Source organism: Photinus pyralis, unplaced genomic scaffold (assembly GCF_008802855.1).
Source record: "Photinus pyralis isolate 1611_PpyrPB1 unplaced genomic scaffold, Ppyr1.3 Ppyr1.4_LG8, whole genome shotgun sequence".
Classification (NCBI taxonomy): Eukaryota; Metazoa; Arthropoda; class Insecta; order Coleoptera; family Lampyridae; genus Photinus; species Photinus pyralis.
The window spans coordinates 9,722,050-9,743,812 of NW_022170819.1; the positions used below are offsets into that span (position 1 = coordinate 9,722,050).

Below are 21,763 nucleotides of genomic sequence, written 5' to 3' on the forward strand. Positions count from 1 at the left end.
CGGAAAAAAATATTTTCTTATAGAATGTGGCCTGTAGAATCCATAATTTCCAACAGTTCCAAGATCGGACTACTAGATCAAAAGTTACAGCCCTTTGAATTTTTTGTCGAAATTGGTTTTTTCCCCATAACTTTTGATTGAGACGTCTAATCGAAAAAATACGAATCGTTTTGGATTCTACGCACCCAAATTAATAAGAAAAAGTTTTTCCCCGAGAAATTTTGGTGCAGTCGATTTTTGGGAAAAAAGGAAGGTAATAACTGCCTTTTTTTTGCCCCGAAAAAAAATTGTCTCAGATCGACCGGAATATACCTATTATTCAAAGTTTTCGTTGACTAATTAAAGCAAAAGCAATAAAGGGGCCTGTCAGCAGTAAGAAATAAAATACCGTTCTAATCTAATTTTTTTCGCCTGTACAATAATAAATAGATAAATGACTACCAGCATCGGCAACCTGCAACCCAATTTCTATTTCTTCCCCCCCCCCCCCCGCTCCCCCTTCTAGTACGCACTGGGTGACTGTATGTGCCACGAACTTGTTTAATCCCCCCCCAGAATAAATTTCTACGTACGCCACTGCAAAAATGTTCGTTCTTTATTTACTGTTGTTATTGAAAAGTTATAGTTTGTACAAACCAATTTATTTCGATGAGACCTTTCATAAAGGATAGAACGTGTGTTCACCCCCCCCCCCCCTTCCATTTTCAAACATTTTACTTGGCATGTGCTAGGGCATGTGTATGCAACATCTGAAACCAGTTGGTTGTCGCATGTAAAAGTTATGCATCTCAGAAAATCATCCATAGGGGGAGGGCCCCCCCAAGACAACGAAATATGATGGCCGTTTGGCACACCTTCATGGTATAGGCTACCTATTGCAAAAAAAATCCAGGACTTTAGGACCATTACCCTAAAAGTAGTTCAAGACAGCAGAAGTAGATTCGAACGGACGGACGAACATTAGTACATTTTTTTAAATTCTTAAACAATGCGCTAAAACACAAATTCAAACCATACTCACTTATACAATTTATTTAAATGTACTATAACGAACACCCTTTTCGAAAAGAAAATGATTTTTTCTACGATTTCCCTGAAAATGTCATGGGTAACGTATAATTTTGAAGCATGATATACAAGGCGGATTCAAATTCTCGGGGTAAGGGATCGTACAATTTATACAAACTATCAAAGGTGATATTGTGAAACACTGGATCGGCTACGTGCAATTAAAAACCAACGATTTGGAAAATTGACGAACCTTGCTACACGACCATGCCGTGGGAAACGCTACATACAGCCCAGATTTGTCGCCTTTTTGGGGAAATTCACGTGTTGTCCGGACCTGATTCGTTGATGCGAAGAGTGCCATTAAAATTCATAGAAAGTCGACAACAAATGAACTACGCTACTTTGAAATCAAATTGGCGAAACGAGAGATTGAGAAGTGAACGTGTTTTTAATTTTGACGAAAATTGAAAAAATGCGATTTTGGAAATGTTTATAATTATAACGGTTCATTAGAAAAAATTGTTTCTTTTGGTACTCTATTTTTTTTATCATCTCGATTGTATCCTGCACCCTGTATACGATTTTTGAATGCTGATTAGCCACCGCCGCAAACGTATGATGTGTTGCCTATCGGCCGCCACAATTAAAAACAAAGACCCATAACCTCACATTCTACAATTTCACTGTAGAAATTAATCTTAAATCACAAAATGAGTAAATACGCCAAGTACGCAGACTTAATGAAATTAACAACGGAATACGCTCTTCGCATGAACCGTTTAAGCAACAGAATATTTGGTGAAGTTGTGCGACCGACGAATTCGAAATCGTTGAAGGTTGTGAAAATATTCAGCGAGGAACCGAGAAACCTGAAGAGGGAAATTTTCGCCTACTATCCGCGGCACGTGGAAACCGGCAAGCTGATGATGAGATTACGTAATTACGGCCTATATCGAGACGAACACGAGGATTTCAGGGAAGAAATGCAAAGGTTACGCGAGTTACGAGGGAAGGCAAAGAATACGCGTAAACCACGAAAGGCAGCGCAGCAAAATGAATAGTTCTTTATTGTTGTAGTATAAAATTATAATTCACTTTTCGTCGTAGTTTCCTTTCCTGTATCGCCCTTCAGCTGCTCATCCAGACACTTACTGTCTTGGCCTTTCAAATATCTATCTCGACATAGGAAGTTTGTAAGCGGCTGATCTTGATGATTCCAATACCAGTCTTCTATATCGTTCTCACTGTGTTCCAAAACGGTCTCACACTAACCAAGATTGGGAAATTAAAAAAGTGTTCCTCTATAAAGAGGCTTACCTGAGTCTTCATATTCGTAACTTCCGCACTCGGTTTGTCCCAAAGCTCATAGGGAATGCCCAGTTCAACTTTAACACCCTTGTCGACTAAACCGTGTAAAGTTTGAAATGTTTGACTCATACCCTTAGCGAAACGTGTACTATCCTCGCGTTCTTTATGTATATTATACTCTAAAATTCGATCACAAACTCCTTCCAAAGACTCGATTAATCGCAGCTCGGATTTGTGATATTCCTTTTTCTTCTTCGGCTTGACATCGTCCAACGAATACCCTGTTTCTAAAACATCTCGCGACTTCCCTGTCTCTTGCAGTCTTTGTTCCAACTCTACCGCTAGTATTTTACATACTACAATTACACTTTACATTAGTACAAGAACTAAAGCCCAGTGTCAAACCTTCGCATTTGTCTGCATATTTAACACCCTCGTCCTCTTCTGTTCGGCCATGGACCGCCACAAGAAAATTTAGTAAAATAAAAATAAAACTGGAGAAACGCATGGTGAATGATTGTTATGGTCCGTGGAGGAAGCCAATGAAATTGTTACATTTGTGGTTTGTGTGAAGTCATCAAAAATCGAGAAAATCCTTATCGTACAAAATTGCCCCTTCCATATACAATATGTTCATGAAATTGCGACATGTAGCTAAGGGTCAAAATGTTCGTTCTTTCCCTGTAAAATTTTTCGCTTGTATCGCAATGTTCACAAAGAAATTTTACTTTTGCGCACTACCATTTAGTGTGTATAATCAATGGCAGTCTTGTATAATACAGGGTGTTCGAGAACTAACACGCAGTAAGTGCTCGCTGTATTTGGAACAATACGAATAATTCTCCCATAGACGTATGCCTCATGCCTATGATTTCTCCTACATGACTCCCATCGAAAATGAACCTTTGGATTTTTTTAACACCTTACCTCCATGCGGTGCGCGTAGGTACATATTTTCTGTCAAATCCACGAACTCTAACGTTATTTTCCTATTGTTTTCATCTTTCATCAATCCGGGGACTTTGTCATTTACAAGAGGCATTATTGGGGTCATAAATCGATTATGTTCTCTTTGAATGATTGACATATGTCCGGCACTGCAAGAGTATACAATACTATTAAGTACCCGTGTACAAGAGTTTTACGCGATCGCCGAATTCCCGTAGCCCATAATTGTAGTGGAAATCGTAGAAGAAAGTTTGCGATACGTCTAAAACCGTCAACCCCGCATAAATTAGTTTATTAAGAACTACCTCCACAACTTCAACCGATTCATTTCTATTATCGCGATATCGTCATTCTCGAAAAGAGTACAGCTATGGAAATTTGGCTTGGAAATATAGGAACGAGCCCCATAACGACCGTCCCATTTTGTCACCAAGTGAATCATACATCTCCGCAAAGGGAGCAATTTCAAAATACATGAAAAAAAATCCATTCAAGGTCAGGACGATAGTCGTCATTCATTGTTGTTCGCATTCGCGAAAAAAGTAGTTGCGTACCATGGCAATGGCAGCATCATATGAATAAAATAACAAGTCTTATACAATTATAATTAAAACAACATAAAGATATAACATAATAATAATCAATTGTTTAAGCATATTCAGAAAAATCCTCCATACGCCTTGGCTGTCTTGTAACCCCATCATCAGGCCCTGATTCCTTCTTTGGAGCCTCAGCTAGAATTTTCGTACGTACGTTCTTGATCTTTCTCAAGCGTTCCAACCAGTTCGAAGCGTAAGGATCTGACGATTGGCTTTTCAAAGATCGGGATACAAGAGAGGCCAACTGAAACATACACCATCATTCGCCACTCACAACTTTTATACTAGAATTCAACACACGAACACAGAAAATCATAGGGAAAACTAGACATTCTGTCGGCGCTTCGAATAGCTTGCTATACAAATGCGTAGCGCCTCCACCGACTATGACCAAAATATGAACTAAATTCATGGCGCTAAATATTGGAATAATAAAACCCTAAAAAATTGCAAGATCAGTATCAGAGGTTGGAACCCATGTGAAATATAGGTTCTGATTCCGCACTACTTAGGTAGAATGATTTTTTAAGAGTTCCGGTTCCGTGATTTCAGTAATTTTCGGTTCCAATTTCGGTTCCAGTTTTTTTCGTTTCCAACATAAATAAATAAGATTACTGTATTAAACAATATAAAATTATTATTAATTATAGAAAAAAAATAATACACAAAATAAACATGTATAAATGTAGCCTTTTGTTTCTTTGATTCAGCACAGGTAATATTGGGTCACCCTGTATGTTTAATTTAAATTATTTTTTAAAGCGTAAATGTGGCCGTTAATTTTTAGATTAAACTCAAATCTGATCATATTATTTGAATTCGAAGTCAATTTTATTTTGTACCAGAATTATTTAATGTTATTCTTTTGTTTAAATAATCGCTTGTATTTTGTTTATTGTTATTATAAAATTATCTCCGGTTGCTTGTGACAAGAGTTGTTATCGCTGCATAAGCTAATTAGTTTCAAGATAAGTAAATGCTATCGCCGAAGTAAGTAGATGTTAATTCTTTCGATGACGCAAGGTTTTGTTAAGGAAGGAGGAACAAAAGTGAGAAAAGGAAATTGTTTTAAAAGGATGACGTTAAACATTAATCCATGACAACCAAAAGAAAATGATCCCCCCGCCATTGGGGAGAATCTATTGCAGTCAATACAGGAACTCTAACCACAGCAGTTTGTCTCACAATATAAAAAAGCGAACTGATATTTTGCATAGCGTAGAGAATACTTACATCAGCATGTAACGCAAGTTGACGAGCAAGTATTGCAACGTTTTTGTCGGAGATAATCTTAGGTTCGCTAGTTCCCATCAGCTCGATGAGCTCGTCTTTTATCTTGATCGTAACCTTATTAGTGCTGTGATCTAACGGTTGCACGATAATGCAGGCGAAATTAAATTGCCCCTGTTAAGAAATGTGCGTTAAGATTCACCCCTCCACGCGTCACAGTTACTTACTCTGATCGTGTTAATGTTGTAATCATCGCCGCTTTCGTTGTACACGATTGTAACGTTGTTGTTACCGATGTGAAGCTTTTTACTGGTACAGTTCGGGTCCGAGTCCTTGTTGGGCATGAGTGTGGCAACGTGAAAGGCGACACGAATGACGTCCTCCTGCCATATGTAAGTGAATTTACCATCGTTGCCGTCTTGCTCCAGACCTCCCAGGAAGATGACTTGCGGATCGACGTCTTGCAGCTTAATTAGCGTGCCTAGGTTTTGCAAGAAGTTCACGTAACGCACCGATCCGTAAGGATTTCGTAATATTTCCGTTTCGTTATTACACTGTCCCTCTCGCACGTAGATGACGCCGATCCTGTGAGTTTCGTAGGGCGGTATGCAGTCGAGCACCTTAACCGCGCGCTGCACGACCTGGCTCGACGTGACGAGCAGCGGTTTCTCGGTCGTACTTCCGAATTCCGCCGAGTGGTACAACTGTAGAAAAACGAAGCTGGGAATGTTACCGCTTTTCGGCGCGTCTTTCGGACGCGTCGATATAGTGTGACGCAAATTGTCCAGTCGCGGCTTGCGAATGTTGCTCATGACCGAAATGGTATAGCCGCGATCGCGCTTCTGTCCTTGGCTTAGATCGAGCTGGTTGAGTTTCTCGTTGCTGCCGCTCTTTTTTTCTTTCCCCTTAAGGGAATGCGTGCGCTCCAGATTGAGACTTGAGCTCTTTTGTATCTCGTGACCGTCTTTCGCGTGCACGTGACGTGGCAGACGCGGGGAGGTTTGCGTCGGACTTTGCGGCGGCTTCGCGGACAAAGGCGGTAAATTCGGAAGGCTCGAAAGGGAAGTTGGTCTTTCTATGCCTTTCTCTGAATTAACGCTATCCGTCGATTCGCTTTTGGAGGATTTTGAGGAACTGGAGTGCATGGTCGACAGTCGTGGATTTTGTGATTGCATTATAGGCAGAGTTAACGGGGACGTTGTATGTATGATGTTTGGTGATGGTGGCACAGTGTGAGCAGCTTTTGATGCGACTGTTTGATCTGGTGGTGGAGTCGAGCCAGGGTAACTGTGACAGCTGAGTAATGCTGGGTGTTGCTCCTTTGCATTTGATACTGGTTCAGTAGACGGAGGTGTGGTTCCTATAAGAAAACCATACAGAATAAGTTTACACAAAATAACAAAAAAATTGGCCCTACATAAAACCCCAAAATGATAGATACATGTATTATGTATAGTACATGTGCGCTCCGTATAATAATAATAATAATAATCATGTCGTTTATTAAATCACGCTAATCATATAACACTCCGCCCACTATAAAATAAAGGCAATAAAATAAAAAAAAAATATAAAAAAAAATATAAGGTAACAAGAATATCTTAATAATAATATGTACAAGTGCGCAATTTAAAAGGGCGAAGTTCAGATGCTAACGGGAAATCCATTAGCCCTGCTCTTCCACTTAACCCTTTGCATTGTATAAATTATATTAAATTATACGTGAAGTTAATTATGTGAATTTAAAAAAAAGAATTTACAATTATAAGTAGTATAAGCGTGCTTGCTTATATAGTGTTGACCATTAGGTATACCGGGTGGTGCCTAGCGCGACGCAGCATAGGGATTTCAATGGTAATTTGGTCAATTACTAGCTCCCCTAATTATTTTAGAGCAAAAGTCTAAATACGTTTTTTCTAGAGAAAAAAATACTGCTTCTGTTCATACTATTATTTATAATTTTCCGTTCTTCAAAACCGTAGAAATCGACAAAATAAAAACCTTCATTTTACAATAAATCAAATATGCCTTGGAATTACCTAAAAAAACAGCGATCACGTTTCATAATAATAATAATAATAATAATAATAATAATTTTTAATCGTTCGATCGTCATTACAATCATCGATAAGTCAAAATTAACAAACAATAATATGTATAACAATTGGACAAACAAAGTTACATCAACTATAGCCTAGAAGTATAAAAGTGTATGAACTCTTGGATCGAATAAAAAGCATTTTTCTGGAGAACAGTCTTGATGAGAGATTTAAATTGTTTAATATCACAGTTTGTCAGGTCCTGGGGTAGCAAATTATACAATTTAGAGGCCATATAATAGGGTGATTTTTTATAATACTGATAATGGTGTTTGTGAATTAATATTTTGTTTTTTCCTCTTGTGTTATAATTGTGTGTACTTCCTACTCTACGGAAACTATCTGAGTGCGAGCGCATGTACATTAATAATTTTAGGATGTATATACAGGGGAGAGGTCAAATTTTGAATTTTTTAAACGTGTCTGTACAAGTTTGTAAGTAATGCAGATTGAATATCAATCTGATTACACGTTTTTGTAAAACAAATATCCTATTTACTTCGGTACTAGCACCCCAACACATAATGTTGTAACTTAAATGGGAATACACTACTGCGTAATACACTTCAATAATGTGTGTGGTGTCAAATTGGTTCCTAATACGAGATATTAGGTAGTATGCCTTGTTTAATTTGCTACGAACGTGATCCAGATGAGAGTTCCAGGAGAGGTTATCGTCTATTTTGCATCCTAGATTACTGCGCTCTCCATGGGAGTGATGTATTGTCCCACTTTGACCCGAGACATATTCAAAATTATCGTCTTCTCAGTGTTCGCTGTAAGTTTGTTTGTTAGACACCAAAATGTAAATTCCGCTATAACTTGATTTAACTTTTCTGCAGCTTGGTCAGGATTATCGGCGCTCACTACTACAGCAGTGTCGTCAGCATACATGTAGGTTTTTCCGTGCAGTATATATCGTGGCAGGTCGTTAATGTATAGTACGAACAAGATGGGGCCTAAGTTGCTGCCTTGGGGCGTTCCTAAATTCAACGTATATTCGAATGAAGACGTATTTTCATAATTCACGATGTACTTTCGGTTAGCCAAGAATGACAAGATGAAATCCTGGCATTCATTGCGAATACCTGCATCCTCAAGTTTCCTTGATAAAATACCTACATCTAAACTGTCAAAAGCTTTTCTGATGTCAAATAACACAACAAAGCAATGTTTATTTGAATCGAGTTCCTCATATATATGCTGCACTAAGTGCGTTGTGGCGTCTTCTGTAGATAACCCAGCGCGGAAACCGTACTGACTGTCGGAAAGAATGTGGAATTTTTGCAAAAACGTTGTTAGTCTCTCGTTAACACATTTCTCAAAAATTTTCGAAAAGGAACTTAATAAGGATATCGGTCTGTAATTGGAGACAACTGCTGTGTCACTTTTTTTATGCACAGGCACTACGCGCGCACTTTTTAATTTTTCGGGAAATACACCTTGAGTAACACAGTAGTTAATGAGGCTGGATAGTTGGGGAGCAATGGCATTGGCACAGCATTTTAAGAGAGAGTTGGGTATATCATCAAGGCCCGGCGATGTACCACGTTTTAGAGAATGTATTATGTTATACACTTCACTTGAAGAAATCGGTGTAAAAAAGAAGGATGTATTCAACACAGGGTTGCTTCTTGGGGTGAGTGTACTCCTTGGCGCCAGACTACGTGTGTGTGGTACTGAGGCCTTAAAAAAGACCGCAAAATCGTCCGCGGCCAGGGTTTGACTCAGATTAGCTGCAGAACTTGATGGAGCAACCAACTTCCACAACGTTCTAGCTTTGTTTTCAGCTCTGCTTAAGACGCCCGCTATGTGCTTCTTTTTTTCGAGGAGAATGTGTTTAGATAATGATTTGTTTAAACATTTTATTTGACGTTTTAGCTGGGAGTTATTTACAACTTTGCTGATCAGGGAAAGAGCTTTGAGGTTGTCATACTTCCCTTGTAGTTCTGTAGAGAATCTAATTTTACTGTCATGTTGTACAAGTCCTGGTTGAACCTTGTTCTTTTTGGGAAAAGCGCATTCAAAGCACCAGTTGAATGTTTCGTAAAAAGCATTAAGTCTGTCATTGGGAGTATCGAAGTCTTCAAAGTTGTCAATATAGTTGGTACTGTATAGATTCATAAATTCGTTCAAGTTCCAGTTTGAATGGAGCTTTATTAATTTTTTAGATTCGGACACTTTGAGTTGTGGTATGCTATTTAGCTTAATATAGATTTTTGCCGATTGCGCGTAATGGTCGGAGAATCCAACTTCAAAGTTTTTTTTATGCAGAATAGTATCGACTGCGTTAGTTAAGATATAGTCAATAGATGAGACACTTAAATGGGATGCATACGGCAATTGTTGCACACGGGTGGCCTCTTTGATTATAGAGATTAGTGAGTGTAACTCAAGGATATCGTTGAGCGCTCTCCATGACTTGTCCTTTTGAAGTTGATCGATGTTAAGATCACCACAGATGTAAACATGATCAAATCGACTGTGGATTGCTTGGAGAATGTCGCTGAATTTGCTTAAAAACGCACTCAGATTGGAGCTACATGGACGGTAAATAGCAATTATGCATATTTTATTGTAAAGAGATATTCCACAACATTCAATTATATCTTCAATACCAAACATTATTTGCCTTTGCCTTTGACGTATATTAAATTTATATTTGTTTATAAATTAGTTAAAGAACTGCAAGTGTAATAACGTTCAAAATGTCCGTCAAAACCATCAGGAAAACGACAATACATTCAACGTTTTGGCTGCAGTAGCGGAAAATCCGAATATAAGTTCAGGAACAAATCTTCTTCAAATCAGTTTTTTCTTCTTCGATTATGTAGGTACTCTGATTCTGGAAAATGATAAACAAATAGTATCTGACGCAGATGCAGCATACATTCTCTAAAAAAAACATTACCCTAAGATGCCTTTTATTGCGTCGGTTAGTTGAAACAGAATTAAATATGAAAACCGTTGGACGTTAAACAACGATAACGTAGATGCGATGCGCTTGTAGTTTGTTAAAAGATTCCAAAGCATCACAGATTTATAAAAATGTTTTTTTTATTTTGTCAATTTCTACGGTTTTGAAAAATGGAAAATTATAACTAAAAGTATAAACAGATGTAGTATTTTTTTCTCTAAAAAAACGTATTTAGACTTTTGCAAACGGCAAAGGGAAATAACAAGTAAATAAGTAAGTGGAAGTAGTAATAGTAGAAGTAAAGAAGTAAAGTATTAGATAAGAAATAAATAACGACTTCATCACACGCTACAAGGAACTTTGACATTTTAGCAGGAAAGTGTACAGGTTTTTTTTTAAGATGTTGATAGCCGTATTTTTTAAGGCACCAGGTAAATCGTTATAGAGCTTGGCAATGTTATAGCAAAAACATCTCTCAAACAATGCACTTCTGTGAAAAGGAGGCTTTATTAGAGAGGTATATCTTGAATTTGTACAAAATTGGATCTTGTCACATAGATATGCAGGTTCTTTACTTACAACTATTTTGTGAAATAGTACAGATGAGCCATATTTAACCAACCCAATCAGTGGCGTATTTACGGGGGGGGGGGGGAGATGAAGGGGATATATCCTCCCCAGAAGAATGGAGTTATCATCATAGCTATTAGGTATTTAGGTAATACTCCACTATCCGCTCCGCCCACTTTAAAATAAAGGCAATAATATATAGGTATATATAGAGAGCAATTTTGGTTTTGGTTAAAGTCTAAAGTCACTAAAATCTAAATATTCTGTAGTATTCAGTATTCACTATTCAGTGAGTGATCAGTGTTGGCAGTCAACGATTTGGCTATTCGGCATTGATCGGCAATTCGCTACATTGATGCCCAAAATAACAAATAGGTATCAGGTACTTAGTACTGCTACTGAGGTGAGGTACCTGCGTCCTGCCTTTCACGAAATAACGAAAATAAGAATTTTAAATTTTAAAAACAGGAATTTTTTTGCCCATAACTTTTGATGGAGACGTCTAATCGAAAAAGTACGAATCGTTTTGGATTCTACGTACCCAAATTAATAAGAAAAAGTTTTTTCCCGAGAAATTTTGGTGCAGTCGATTTTTGGTAAAAAAGGAAGGTAATTAACTGCCTTTTTTTTGCCCAGAAAAAAAAATTGTCTCAGATCGACCGGAAAAAAATATTTTCTTATAGAATGTGGGCTGTAGAATCCATAATTTCAAACAGTTCCAAGATCGGGCTACTAGATCAAAAGTTACAGCCCTTTGAATTTTTTGTCGAAATTGGTTTTTTTGCCCGTAAATATACCTATTATTCAAAGTTTTCGTTGACTAATTAAAGCAAAAGCAATAAAGGGGCCTGTCAGCAGTAAGAAATAAAATACCGTTTTAATCTAATCTTTTCCGCCTGTGCAACCCAATTTCTATTTCTTACCCCCCCCCCCTCCCCTTCTAGTACGCACTGGGTGACTGTATGTGCCACGAACTTGTTTAATCCCCCCCCCTCCAGAATAAATTTCTACGTACGCCACTGAACCCAATGCCTCTAGCTTGTGAGATATATGTTCGTACTTTCGAATTCCGAAAATTAAACGCATACACGAGTTTTGTATTCTCTGTATACGCCGAATATCTACACTATCTATACAAGCTCCGTATACCGGGTGGTGCCTAGCGCGACGCAGCATAGGGATTTCAATGGTAATTTCATTATAGTGAATTACTAGCCCCCCCAATTATTTTAGAGCAAAAGGTTTTTTTTAGAGAAAAAAATACTGAATCTGTTCATACTATTACCACAGATCTACACATACACAGATTGCTAACCTTATACATTTTTTGGGAAACAAATTTAGGTATACTTAAAAGCGCCCTCTATTGCGGAGCAGTATAATCATGTACCGTTTAAAACTGTAATATGACGCTTATGGATTTACGCATTAGATGTCGCTGCAAAAAATTTAAAGCGGTAAAGTGTGCATATAATCCAGTTTAATTGTATTTTTACCAGGAAAGTTGTGGGGTAGTTTTGATTTCTTTGATTCTATATGTTTTTTGGGGTGCTGAATCCGAATCTGAGGTTTGCTAACAAAATTTCATGACGCAACATTGAAAAAAATACAAAAAAAGTTGAATAAGATATTTTTTTAGCAGTTTTGTGCTTACAACTCGAAAACTATCAACTTTTCGAAAATAACCTCCCTATCTTATATCTTATCGGCGTGGTAAAGAGTGTAACGTTAATGATGGCAGAGATATACATAGTTTGTAAATATGCCTTTGCGGTTAGCAATTTGTCAAGACCTTTAAAGCCGCAAATAGTGTCCGCCAACTTCAAAAAACCTTCACGATTCTTTAAGAACCTGCCCTATGTTCGTGTGTATCTGTGACCACAGGGACCCGCTTTTAATATCTCCCTTACGACGAATGAGTAGCTTCAGTGTTAAATTAAACAATTATGGCTCAACGTACCTCCTATCATATCATACCACTGTAATAGTACGAATATTAAGGAATTCGAATTGTGCAAACTTTAGCGCTTTAATTTTGTTTCAGCGACATCTAACGCATAAATCCATAAGCGTCATATTAGAGTTTTAAACGATACATGTTTATACTGCTCCGCAATAGAGGGCGCTTTTAAGTATACCTAAATTTGTTTCCCAAAAAATGCATAAGGTTAGCAATCTGTGTATGTGTAAATCTGTGCTATTACTTATAATTTTCCGTTTTTCAAAACCGTAGAAATCGACATTTCATTTTACAATAAATCAAATATACCTTGGAATTGCCTAAAAAAACAGCGATCACGTTTCATTATTTGCCTTTGACGTATATTAGATTTATACTTGTTTATAAATTAGTTAAAGAACTACAAGTGCAATAACGTTCAAAATGTCCGTCAAAACCATCAGGAAAAGGAACCACGAACGACAATACATTCAACGTTTTGGTTGCAGTAGCGGAAAATCCGAATATAAGTTTAGAAACAAATCTTCTGCAAATCAGTTTTTTTTCTTCGATTAGGTAGGTACTCTGATTCCGGAAAATGATAAACAAATAGTACCTGATGCAGATGCAGCATACATTCTCTAAAAAAACATTACCCTAAGATGCCTTTTATTGTGTCGGTTAGTTGAAACAGAATTAAATATGAAAATCGTTCGACGTCAAAGAACAATAACTGAGATGCTATGCGCTTGTGATTTGTTAAAAGATTCCAAAGCATCACTGATTTATAAAAATGTAAATTTTTATTTTGTCGATTTCTACGGTTTTGAATAATGGAAAGTTATAACTAAAAGTATGAACAGATGCAGTATTTTTTCTCTAAAAAAAAACGTATTTAGACTTTTGCTCTAAAATAATTAGGGGAGCTAGTAATTGACTATAAAGAAATTACCATTGAAATCCCTATGCTGCGTTGCGCTAGGCACCACCCTGTATAACATCATAGTAGCTAAATTGCGAAAGAACTAAAGCCTCGCACAAAATTATTTTTATCCTTTTATTAAATATGTGCCTATTATTATATATGATCTTTAGATTGCTGAAAGCTCTTTGAACAATATGGGCTACATGGGTTCTAAATCTTAGATCTACATCAATATGCAGACCTAAGTTTTTGACACATGGCCTTAGGGAAAGTGTAACATCTTTCACAGTTATTTTAATGTCATTAGCCACAGTATTTCTGGCTTTAGTTCTTCCAAAAAGAATGGTTGATGACTTCAGAGGATTTATACGCAAACCATGCTCTTCGGAGGTCTTAACTAATCGTTCAACATCCTCATTTATACGCATATTTGCATTTATTGCATCACCTGAACTAAAATTATATTGCAGCTGAGTATCATCTGCGTACTGATGGAACATTGTATGCTTGAGTGACTTACCAAAATTGCACGTATAAATAATGAAAAGCAATGGTCCCAGTATTGAACCTTGTGGTACTCCAGAGGTTAGTGTCGCCGCATTAGATGTTAGACCATTTAGACTTACCCGTTGCGATCTACCCGTCAAAAAATTTTCCAATAAGGTACAAGATTCATCATCAAGACCCACGTAGCTTAAAATGCTGAGTAAAATTTGGTGGTTTATAGTATCAAAAGCCTTGGAGAAATCCAACAAAACTAATAGCGAAAGGTGTCAACTCGCCAAACAGGATTTTGAATCAATTTACTTTATTTGTATTTTTAATCAATAAACACATTCGTCCCAAACGCTCAGATGGACATGGACAGGCGGACGAATAGAATTCATGCAAGTATAAGTTGTATTTTCACAAGAAATAATCTAAAAGACTACAAGCCTGAGTGCCGAGATATCAAGTCCTCAAAGAAACAAAAATAGATTTCAAAAACTCCTAAGATGCAACGAAGCACCCGTTTTCCGCCTTGCAATTACTACTTTTAGTGACCAGCTCGCTGATCACCGGGTATCTAGAAGCGTTTTAAGTTGGGCGCTTCTTTTTGAAGATTGTCGCTCCAAAAATACTTATTTCTGTTTAGAGTTGGAAATATAGGGTAGAAATTTATAGGGCCGCGCGTTAAGGGAAATAAGAGGCCGTATGTAAATTGCCGTTTGCAACCGTTCCCGTCAATTATTTTTACAGCCGCCAACAGTTCTAGCCAGGGAAGATGAGAGAGAATCGGTCTTGATAAGTTTTAGGTCGGTTAATTACCCATTAATCGATTTTAGTTTTCTAATGGTATACTATAATCAGCATTAAACTGGTAAGGTCGTGCAGGAAAATATCAACGTGATAACAGATTACGCCGTTTGACCCCACATTCCAAGGAACAAAGGAGCATTGCTGGACTGGACTGAACACAAAAATTACATACCCATTCCTGATATTTCTTCGGGAATTGCCTCACAGCTAACTCTCATATCCTTTGTATAAGTCTTCATTTTCTTCGTATTCTCCTCGTCTTGCGTGCGCGATTCGTCACGGTCGCGTTCCTGCTTCTGCAAGAAGGGATTCTTCCAATTGGACGACATTTCCGGACTTGAATTAGACCTTCGTACCGGATTTCGCGACTTACTCCCGTCCTCGTAAATATTTTCCATGTCCTCGTCTATGCTGTCGCGCGAACTCTGCCTGGACGGCGATTGCTTACAGGGAGAACCTAAACCTAACCGTAAACTCAGGTCCGTGTACAAAACGCCTACCTGGAATGCTTATGGGCATACTGGCGGTGGAACTGAATTCCTCGTCGGGGTTTCCAGTTTCGACAGACTCCGATTGGCATTGATTGTCAGTCGATTCCATTTCTTCGGCGCACTGCTGTACAGAGGGCGTGAATAACGTCAAGATTTCGTTCAGCGGATAATCGCATATGTTAAGCTGTTGTGAGAGCTGATTTTGTATTCGCATAATCCACGACATGTCACCGGTCGCTCTTCTCACGTAGATTTCCGCCCAACCTTGGCACCAGCAGACGCAAGCCTGTTTCGCGGACGGTTTACCGTCGATCGACATCAGCTGTTGCAGCTTCGAAGGTAACTGCTCCAACTTGTCGGTTAACTCTTTATTGTCCTCCAATGGTGAGCTCGTCGACGTGTTATTATTGGATTTCTCGCCCGAATTCTGTCTGGTGACGCGCGAACTGTTGGAGTCATCCTTGTCCTTGTCGCTACTGTTACTTCGGCCAACTAGCGGAATGTTACGGTCCACATCGGGCGATTTTAGGCGGTCAAGTCTGCACATAGTCAAGCACTTATCGCACAGACCGTTTCTAAGCGCCTTTTGCGTGCAGCCGCTTGTCGTTATTGTTATGAGTTTGTTTCCCAGAAACCAAGTCGTCGAATGACCACCGCTTAGTATGTATTCTGTCGTAGGCGATCTAGAAATGACAAAATTTTACTTTAAAGCATCAAGCCTTATTGGCAAAGAAAAGCGTAGGCCTCAAAAGAAAAAAAGTGTCATTCTAGAGAGAACAGAGTCATTACGGAAATTCTGGTCCTTTGAGCCAGATAATTTCTTTTCAATAGTTTACCTTCGAGGTAGTGCACTGCATGACGAAAACGTATAACGTGCCATCAAATCCTGACACGTTTCCGTTAGCTCCTCATAGAAGGTTTGCAGAGTTCTATCGTTGATTTGCCGAAAGTCCAACGTGACCTTGCCATCGGATCGGGCGATCGTACTAGCCCGCTCGCGGCGTCTCGAGCTCTGCTCCGTCAGGCTAGAGCTGCGTTTGCGATTCGAACTGTCCTCATTGAGCTTGCTCAGGTCGGTCCGTAGGGTACCCTCCTCGAACGGAACCAGAACATTCGTTTGCAGACCTTTCGAGATGTACGTGATGAACTCGCGACGAAAGGGCAGTCGGCAGCTCAGAAACCAGACGGCGATAACGTGATGCGCCAGAGACACGATGTAGTGGTTGTACTTGAAGGGGTTTGTGAACGGCAGTGAGATGGCGAACACTGCCATGTACTGGTCGCCGACGAAATTGGCGAAAACGTCGGGCAGCTTAGTGAGTGCTAAAAAGACACGCTTTAATAATCTACCAGTTAGCGGTGCGCGAATTACTAGACAAAAACTCCAAAACGGGTATCGCGATGTGAACTGTCGACGATATTTTGGACAAATCCAGTAGGACTTCCGGCAGCAGTTTGACCATAACATCTTTCATTTCCAAAGTGCAAATGGTTAACGCCGCAATGCACTGGCGCGAGCACCTGGGGACCAATCCGTACTTGACTAGCCAACGGATCATCTTCTGCTGATGGACGGGATCTAAGTAACTGTGGTAGGATGCTAGACTCGCCAGGACCAACAGTACCGCTATGTGAAAGTCCGTTCTGTTGGGCTTAACCGTGTTTCGTAGGGAGTCCGGTAAAAATAAGGTTCTATCAGTAATCTGCAAATTAATATGTAACATACAGCAATCGCTTAAAATAAACACACACCATTGCACAAAGTGCGTCAACCAACAAATCAACTTCATTATTTCCCTGCTTCGTTAAAATAAGCGACTTATTCTGTAAAGCTACCGGAATAGCTTGCAGTACCATTTGGAGGACTTCCCAATCTGAAAACGTGCATGTTTATATGTCGACAAATCCTACTGTTTGTACCTTTCTCCTGTTTCAGGCAAGTGATAATGAGTTTGAATGCGGGACGAAGAGGTACGTATGTGATTATGCAGGGGGCTGGAAGCGAAACCGCGGGTGACATTGGCGGAGGGGAACCCATTGGTCCGCGCTCGGTTCCACTGTAGGTAATACACAAGTATGCGCTGTACTTAAGCTTTCCATTCGAATCGGAACAGCCAACGTGGTATAACGAATCCGCACGCATTTTTAGAAAACATTCCAGTATCTGCAATTGCACAAAATTATTTTCACAGGTTTAGTGATCTCAAGCAACTGTCAAAATATGTTCTTTGGCTTATACGTGCTTCACAATTTATTATTTTAAATTTTTTTATTTGTAGTAGTCGATTATATTTAGGAATTTTCATATTAATTTCGTCTGAAGTAATTTTAATATTCCTAAAGGAATCGACCTATAAGAACCATTTGCAATTGCTGTTACGCTAGAACGTTTTTATTTGTGCAGGGTCAGATATCCAAAAGCACAGGATAAGTGGAATACAGACAACTGTCTAGACACCCAAACGCGCTCGTTTATCTGCATAAATATGCAACGTTTTTAATTTATCCCTTTATTACACCCCAATTACTCCCTCCACTTTTCATCATACCTTGTATCGCAGATGATAACAGTCTTCAAATATCTTCGGTTTGCTATAGTGATGCTCGAGAAATGTAACAAGCATCATATAAATTCTAACAGCGTGAATGGATGGCAATCTATAAATCTTATGAGCAAAAACGTTTATTAAACCAGTCACTAGGCTTTTCATGTCCGACGTGTCTCCTTCGTTCGCAGATATGTCGCCTAAATATTGATCGTAGGGGCGCAGAAGCAGCTGAAAATGCGCAATTGACCATTGGGTACTCGACAATTGCTAAACTTACCTTCTCTAAGATATCTAATAGCTCCAAGCATCTTTTAGATTCGCAGTCGTAACACAAATCGAGCAGTAACTCGGCGACGGCAGAGCGTATTATTGGATCCTGATCGCCAGCGGTATGAATTAGGTGTGGCACCACGATTCTGTCTATTAATTCGTCCTCATATTCATATCTACAATTGTTAGCAACTTAGTACTTATCTTTGCCAGAAGCATAATTTGGTAATCAAATTTTTAAAGGGCATTATTTGTGGTCGACGTGTGGGGTAAATCTAAAAAGCGGGCTTGTGCCCCTATTTATTTCAGGTTTTCTTTGTTGATTTGTGTTTCGGAGTAAATTTTTTTGTCATTATGAATTGTGTGTTTATTTGAATCCATTGTACAACGCAGATAGAGTTCTCATGTTCAGATTTGTCTATTTGTGCCCAAGATTTATCTCAGGTGTTAAACAAAATCTCTGTATTAATTCTTTGGAATTTACGGAACTTGATTGAGACTAACTAAGTGTCCTGTATTATTAATTTCGAGTCATTATTAACGAGCTCCTAGCGAGTTTATAATTTTGTGTTTGTCCGTCCGTCCGTTAGCACGATAACTCATAAACGAATGGACCGATTATGATGAAATTTTGCAGGTGGATTCTTTATCAAATTTGTAGATCGGAGTTCGTGAATTGGCAATGTAGCCCAAAAAATAAAGTAGGCCCTTTTGACATCTCCGTTAGTTATGAACCGAATTGCATGAAATTCAATATGCGCATAGCTTTAGCCATATAAAACACAATTCCAACAGTCGAGCGATCAGCATTCACAGTGCCCTTTGCGCATCATTTACAGACCGAATTGCAAACTTTCTTATTTATGAACGTATTTAAATGAAATTTGATACATAGCCACTTGGAATAAAAGCAAATTTAACGCCAGTTTCAAAATTTGGTTTTGCGCATGCGCAGTGCCAACTTTCTTATTTATGGCGGGATTTAAATAAAATTTGATACATAGCCACTTTGAATAAAAGTAAATTTAACGCCAGTTTCAAAATTTGGTTTTGCGCATACGCAGTGCCAACTTCCTTATTTATGGAGGCAATTAAATAAAATTTGATACATAGGCACTTGGAATAAAACCAAATTTTACGCCAGTTTCAAAATTTGGTTTTGCGCATGCGCAGTGACAACTTTCTGATTTATAGGGGGATTTAAATGAAATTTGGTACATAACCACTTGGAATAAAAGAAAATTTAACATCAGTTTCAAAATTTGGTTTTGCGCATGCGTAGCTTATTTATGGAGGCATTCAAATGAAATTTCATCTATATACACTTTAAATAAAAGCAAAACTAACATCAGGTTTAAAATTTGGTTTTGCACATGCTATAGCCATACCCAGGAGCTCGTTTGCTATATTTGTTTAATTTATTAGGATTTTGATTTGAATAAAAAGTGCGATGTTGTTTGCGTTTTACTAGTCCGGTCGTCCGTTTTCCGTGTTGAACTACTTTTAGGGGAATGATCCTAGAGTCCTGGAATTAATTTCTACCAACCATAGTCCTCCTCCTCGCCTCTTATGTAATCGGATATAATTCCTTATATCTCAAGAGAGGGTTGTCGGAGGAATGGGCGATTGGGACGTATGGAAGAAATATACCGATTGGTCATGTCAAAACTTGCAGTACGAATATCTAGAGAATGGAATGTCAGAGGAGAGGACTATTGAAACATCTGGACTAGGCATACCTAATGGTCAGTCAACACTTTAACTGCGAATATGTCAAGGAACAGAGTGTGAGAAGATGATACTCGGAAAGAGCGATAAATAAAAAGTAAAATAAAAATTAAATTGCGGTGTAGGGGTGTTAAAAAAATCTGTACAAGAGTTCTGAACAATTTGGCAATATGGCGCCCAACGTGGGGCCACAGCAATATCTACGAAAACCTGTCAGTAATTCATGAAGAAATTTTGATTAAGATAGATAAGTGAATACATATCAAGATGTGTAAGCAGGTTCCAGGAGCGATTTCTAAGAAGATCAAGTAAGTACAGCCGTAAACGAGTTTTTAGGGAAATTCCTGAGGAGTTTTCAAAGAATTAAGGTTTATCATGTACTATAGTTAGACCACAATAGAATATAATAAGCTTCTTCAAAGATCTATTCATCTATTTTTTTTAAGGGATCTTATATACAAACCTGTTCAATTTAATCACTTTTGAGAGAACACTTAGCGTCTTCAGGCGAACATTGGTTCTAGTCTCTTGTCGATAATACTTTTGCAACAAGTTATAAAGGTTACTAAACCATAAATGCCTAATGGGAATTATATCCTGCGCCAAATATGAGATCAACTTCGAAACCGAAGATTCCGGTCTCGCCAGCGAACATTCTCCAATTAGGCCATAAAATTGATCGATCGAACCGTGAAACGATCCCACCTCAATGTAATTTTCGATTGTGTTGAGCGTTTCGTGTAAATGATTCGCCACGAGTACGTTTGGCGCAACGTCAGGTGCTGCATCTGTAAAACAAATTGGTTTAAAACACGTGAGCGGTCTCAAATTCTCAATTACCAATTTGATGAATTATTATCGACAAAATTGTAATAATAATGTCCCATTCCGGATCGTGAAGTTGTAAACCAAGATTAGTGATCAGTCCTTGCATGCTCAGCATGACCTCGTACGTTACGATTGGTTGGTTCGACTCCACCGCCTTGGAAAATTATTAGTAGACAATTTAAACTTGAAACTTATACTAACTTGCTGAATTGACGGCAGCACGGAACTGGGAGGGCACTTCAAATTCACTATCGGATGCGTACACCAAAGGCCCATGTTAATGAAAAATACGGCGCCTCGCAACAGACCACTGTCTTGCTTTAAAGTCGGTTCTTCCAACATTTGACACATCGTGTATAGAGATGCGTGACCCATATGGGTGCCCAATAAGTTCCGCATCACCTGTCAAAAGTAAAAAGAGTCGTGTATAACCTCGCCATGTTTCCGGTATCTGCTTTACAGAACTTTAAACCGTGAGCGATTTACTTAAACATAAAAATCAGTTGCATAAATGAGTTGCAGAAAACTGTCCGATTGAGCCGGACCTTGTCTCAAAAGAAGCGCTCTTATTTCAACTTGAATTTGACACCGGTCCTGTATTTTTAAGACGCCGGGGAAGGACGTGATTAATTAAACAAAGGTTATAAGCTCCGTTAATAGTGCAAGGTAAGTTTTTTGCTAATGTCCCGTAGAAACCGCTCCTGAATCCGATTATTTACTGTTCCCGATTAGGGAAATTATTCCTTTTCGCTTTAAGTTTATTTTAGCATTCCACAGTTAACAGTAACCGCCCACCGCTTGCCCTTTAGAACTTCTGGGGCCGTCGTTCCCTATTCGAGTTATCTGGAGGTGATCTTCGCCGACCGCATCTTGTCTAGAAGCAAGAGAAACCGAAAAATTATGGTGACGCCCGAAGCACTCCCGTTCCGCGGTCGCAGTCTGCAGATTTAGACTTGGAAATTACCGCTGAATGTTCCTTTTTATAATCTTCATTAAATTTTACTTTTTGTAATTATACCGTTTATTTTTTATGTAAAAACAACCGAAACCAC

General features: G+C 38.6%; 3 protein-coding genes across 3 annotated transcripts; 1 reads left to right on the top strand and 2 right to left on the bottom strand.

Annotated features, from left to right (window-relative positions):
• The first annotated feature begins 1,628 nt into the window (after positions 1 to 1,628).
• LOC116177759 (28S ribosomal protein S33, mitochondrial) lies at positions 1,629 to 2,117 on the top strand. The gene has a single exon (XM_031496843.1). It carries the CDS (start codon positions 1,722 to 1,724, stop codon positions 2,070 to 2,072), a length of 351 nt encoding a protein of 116 aa, XP_031352703.1. The 5' UTR covers positions 1,629 to 1,721; the 3' UTR covers positions 2,073 to 2,117.
• Positions 2,060 to 3,078, bottom strand: LOC116177758 (protein canopy homolog 3). The gene is made up of 3 exons (XM_031496842.1): positions 2,725 to 3,078; positions 2,329 to 2,675; positions 2,060 to 2,278 (listed from the first exon to the last, which is right to left on the bottom strand). Exons 1-3 carry the CDS (start codon positions 2,825 to 2,827, stop codon positions 2,096 to 2,098), a joined length of 633 nt encoding a protein of 210 aa, XP_031352702.1. The 5' UTR covers positions 2,828 to 3,078; the 3' UTR covers positions 2,060 to 2,095.
• Positions 3,079 to 3,855: 777 nt separating this feature from the next.
• Positions 3,856 to 21,265, bottom strand: LOC116177757 (tuberin). The gene is made up of 14 exons (XM_031496841.1): positions 20,913 to 21,265; positions 20,724 to 20,865; positions 20,347 to 20,671; positions 18,163 to 18,331; positions 17,886 to 18,113; positions 17,257 to 17,500; positions 17,089 to 17,210; positions 16,709 to 17,039; positions 16,173 to 16,659; positions 15,346 to 16,019; positions 15,018 to 15,302; positions 5,324 to 6,456; positions 5,100 to 5,270; positions 3,856 to 4,110 (listed from the first exon to the last, which is right to left on the bottom strand). Exons 1-14 carry the CDS (start codon positions 21,108 to 21,110, stop codon positions 3,916 to 3,918), a joined length of 4,704 nt encoding a protein of 1,567 aa, XP_031352701.1. The 5' UTR covers positions 21,111 to 21,265; the 3' UTR covers positions 3,856 to 3,915.
• Positions 21,266 to 21,763: the final 498 nt, after the last annotated feature.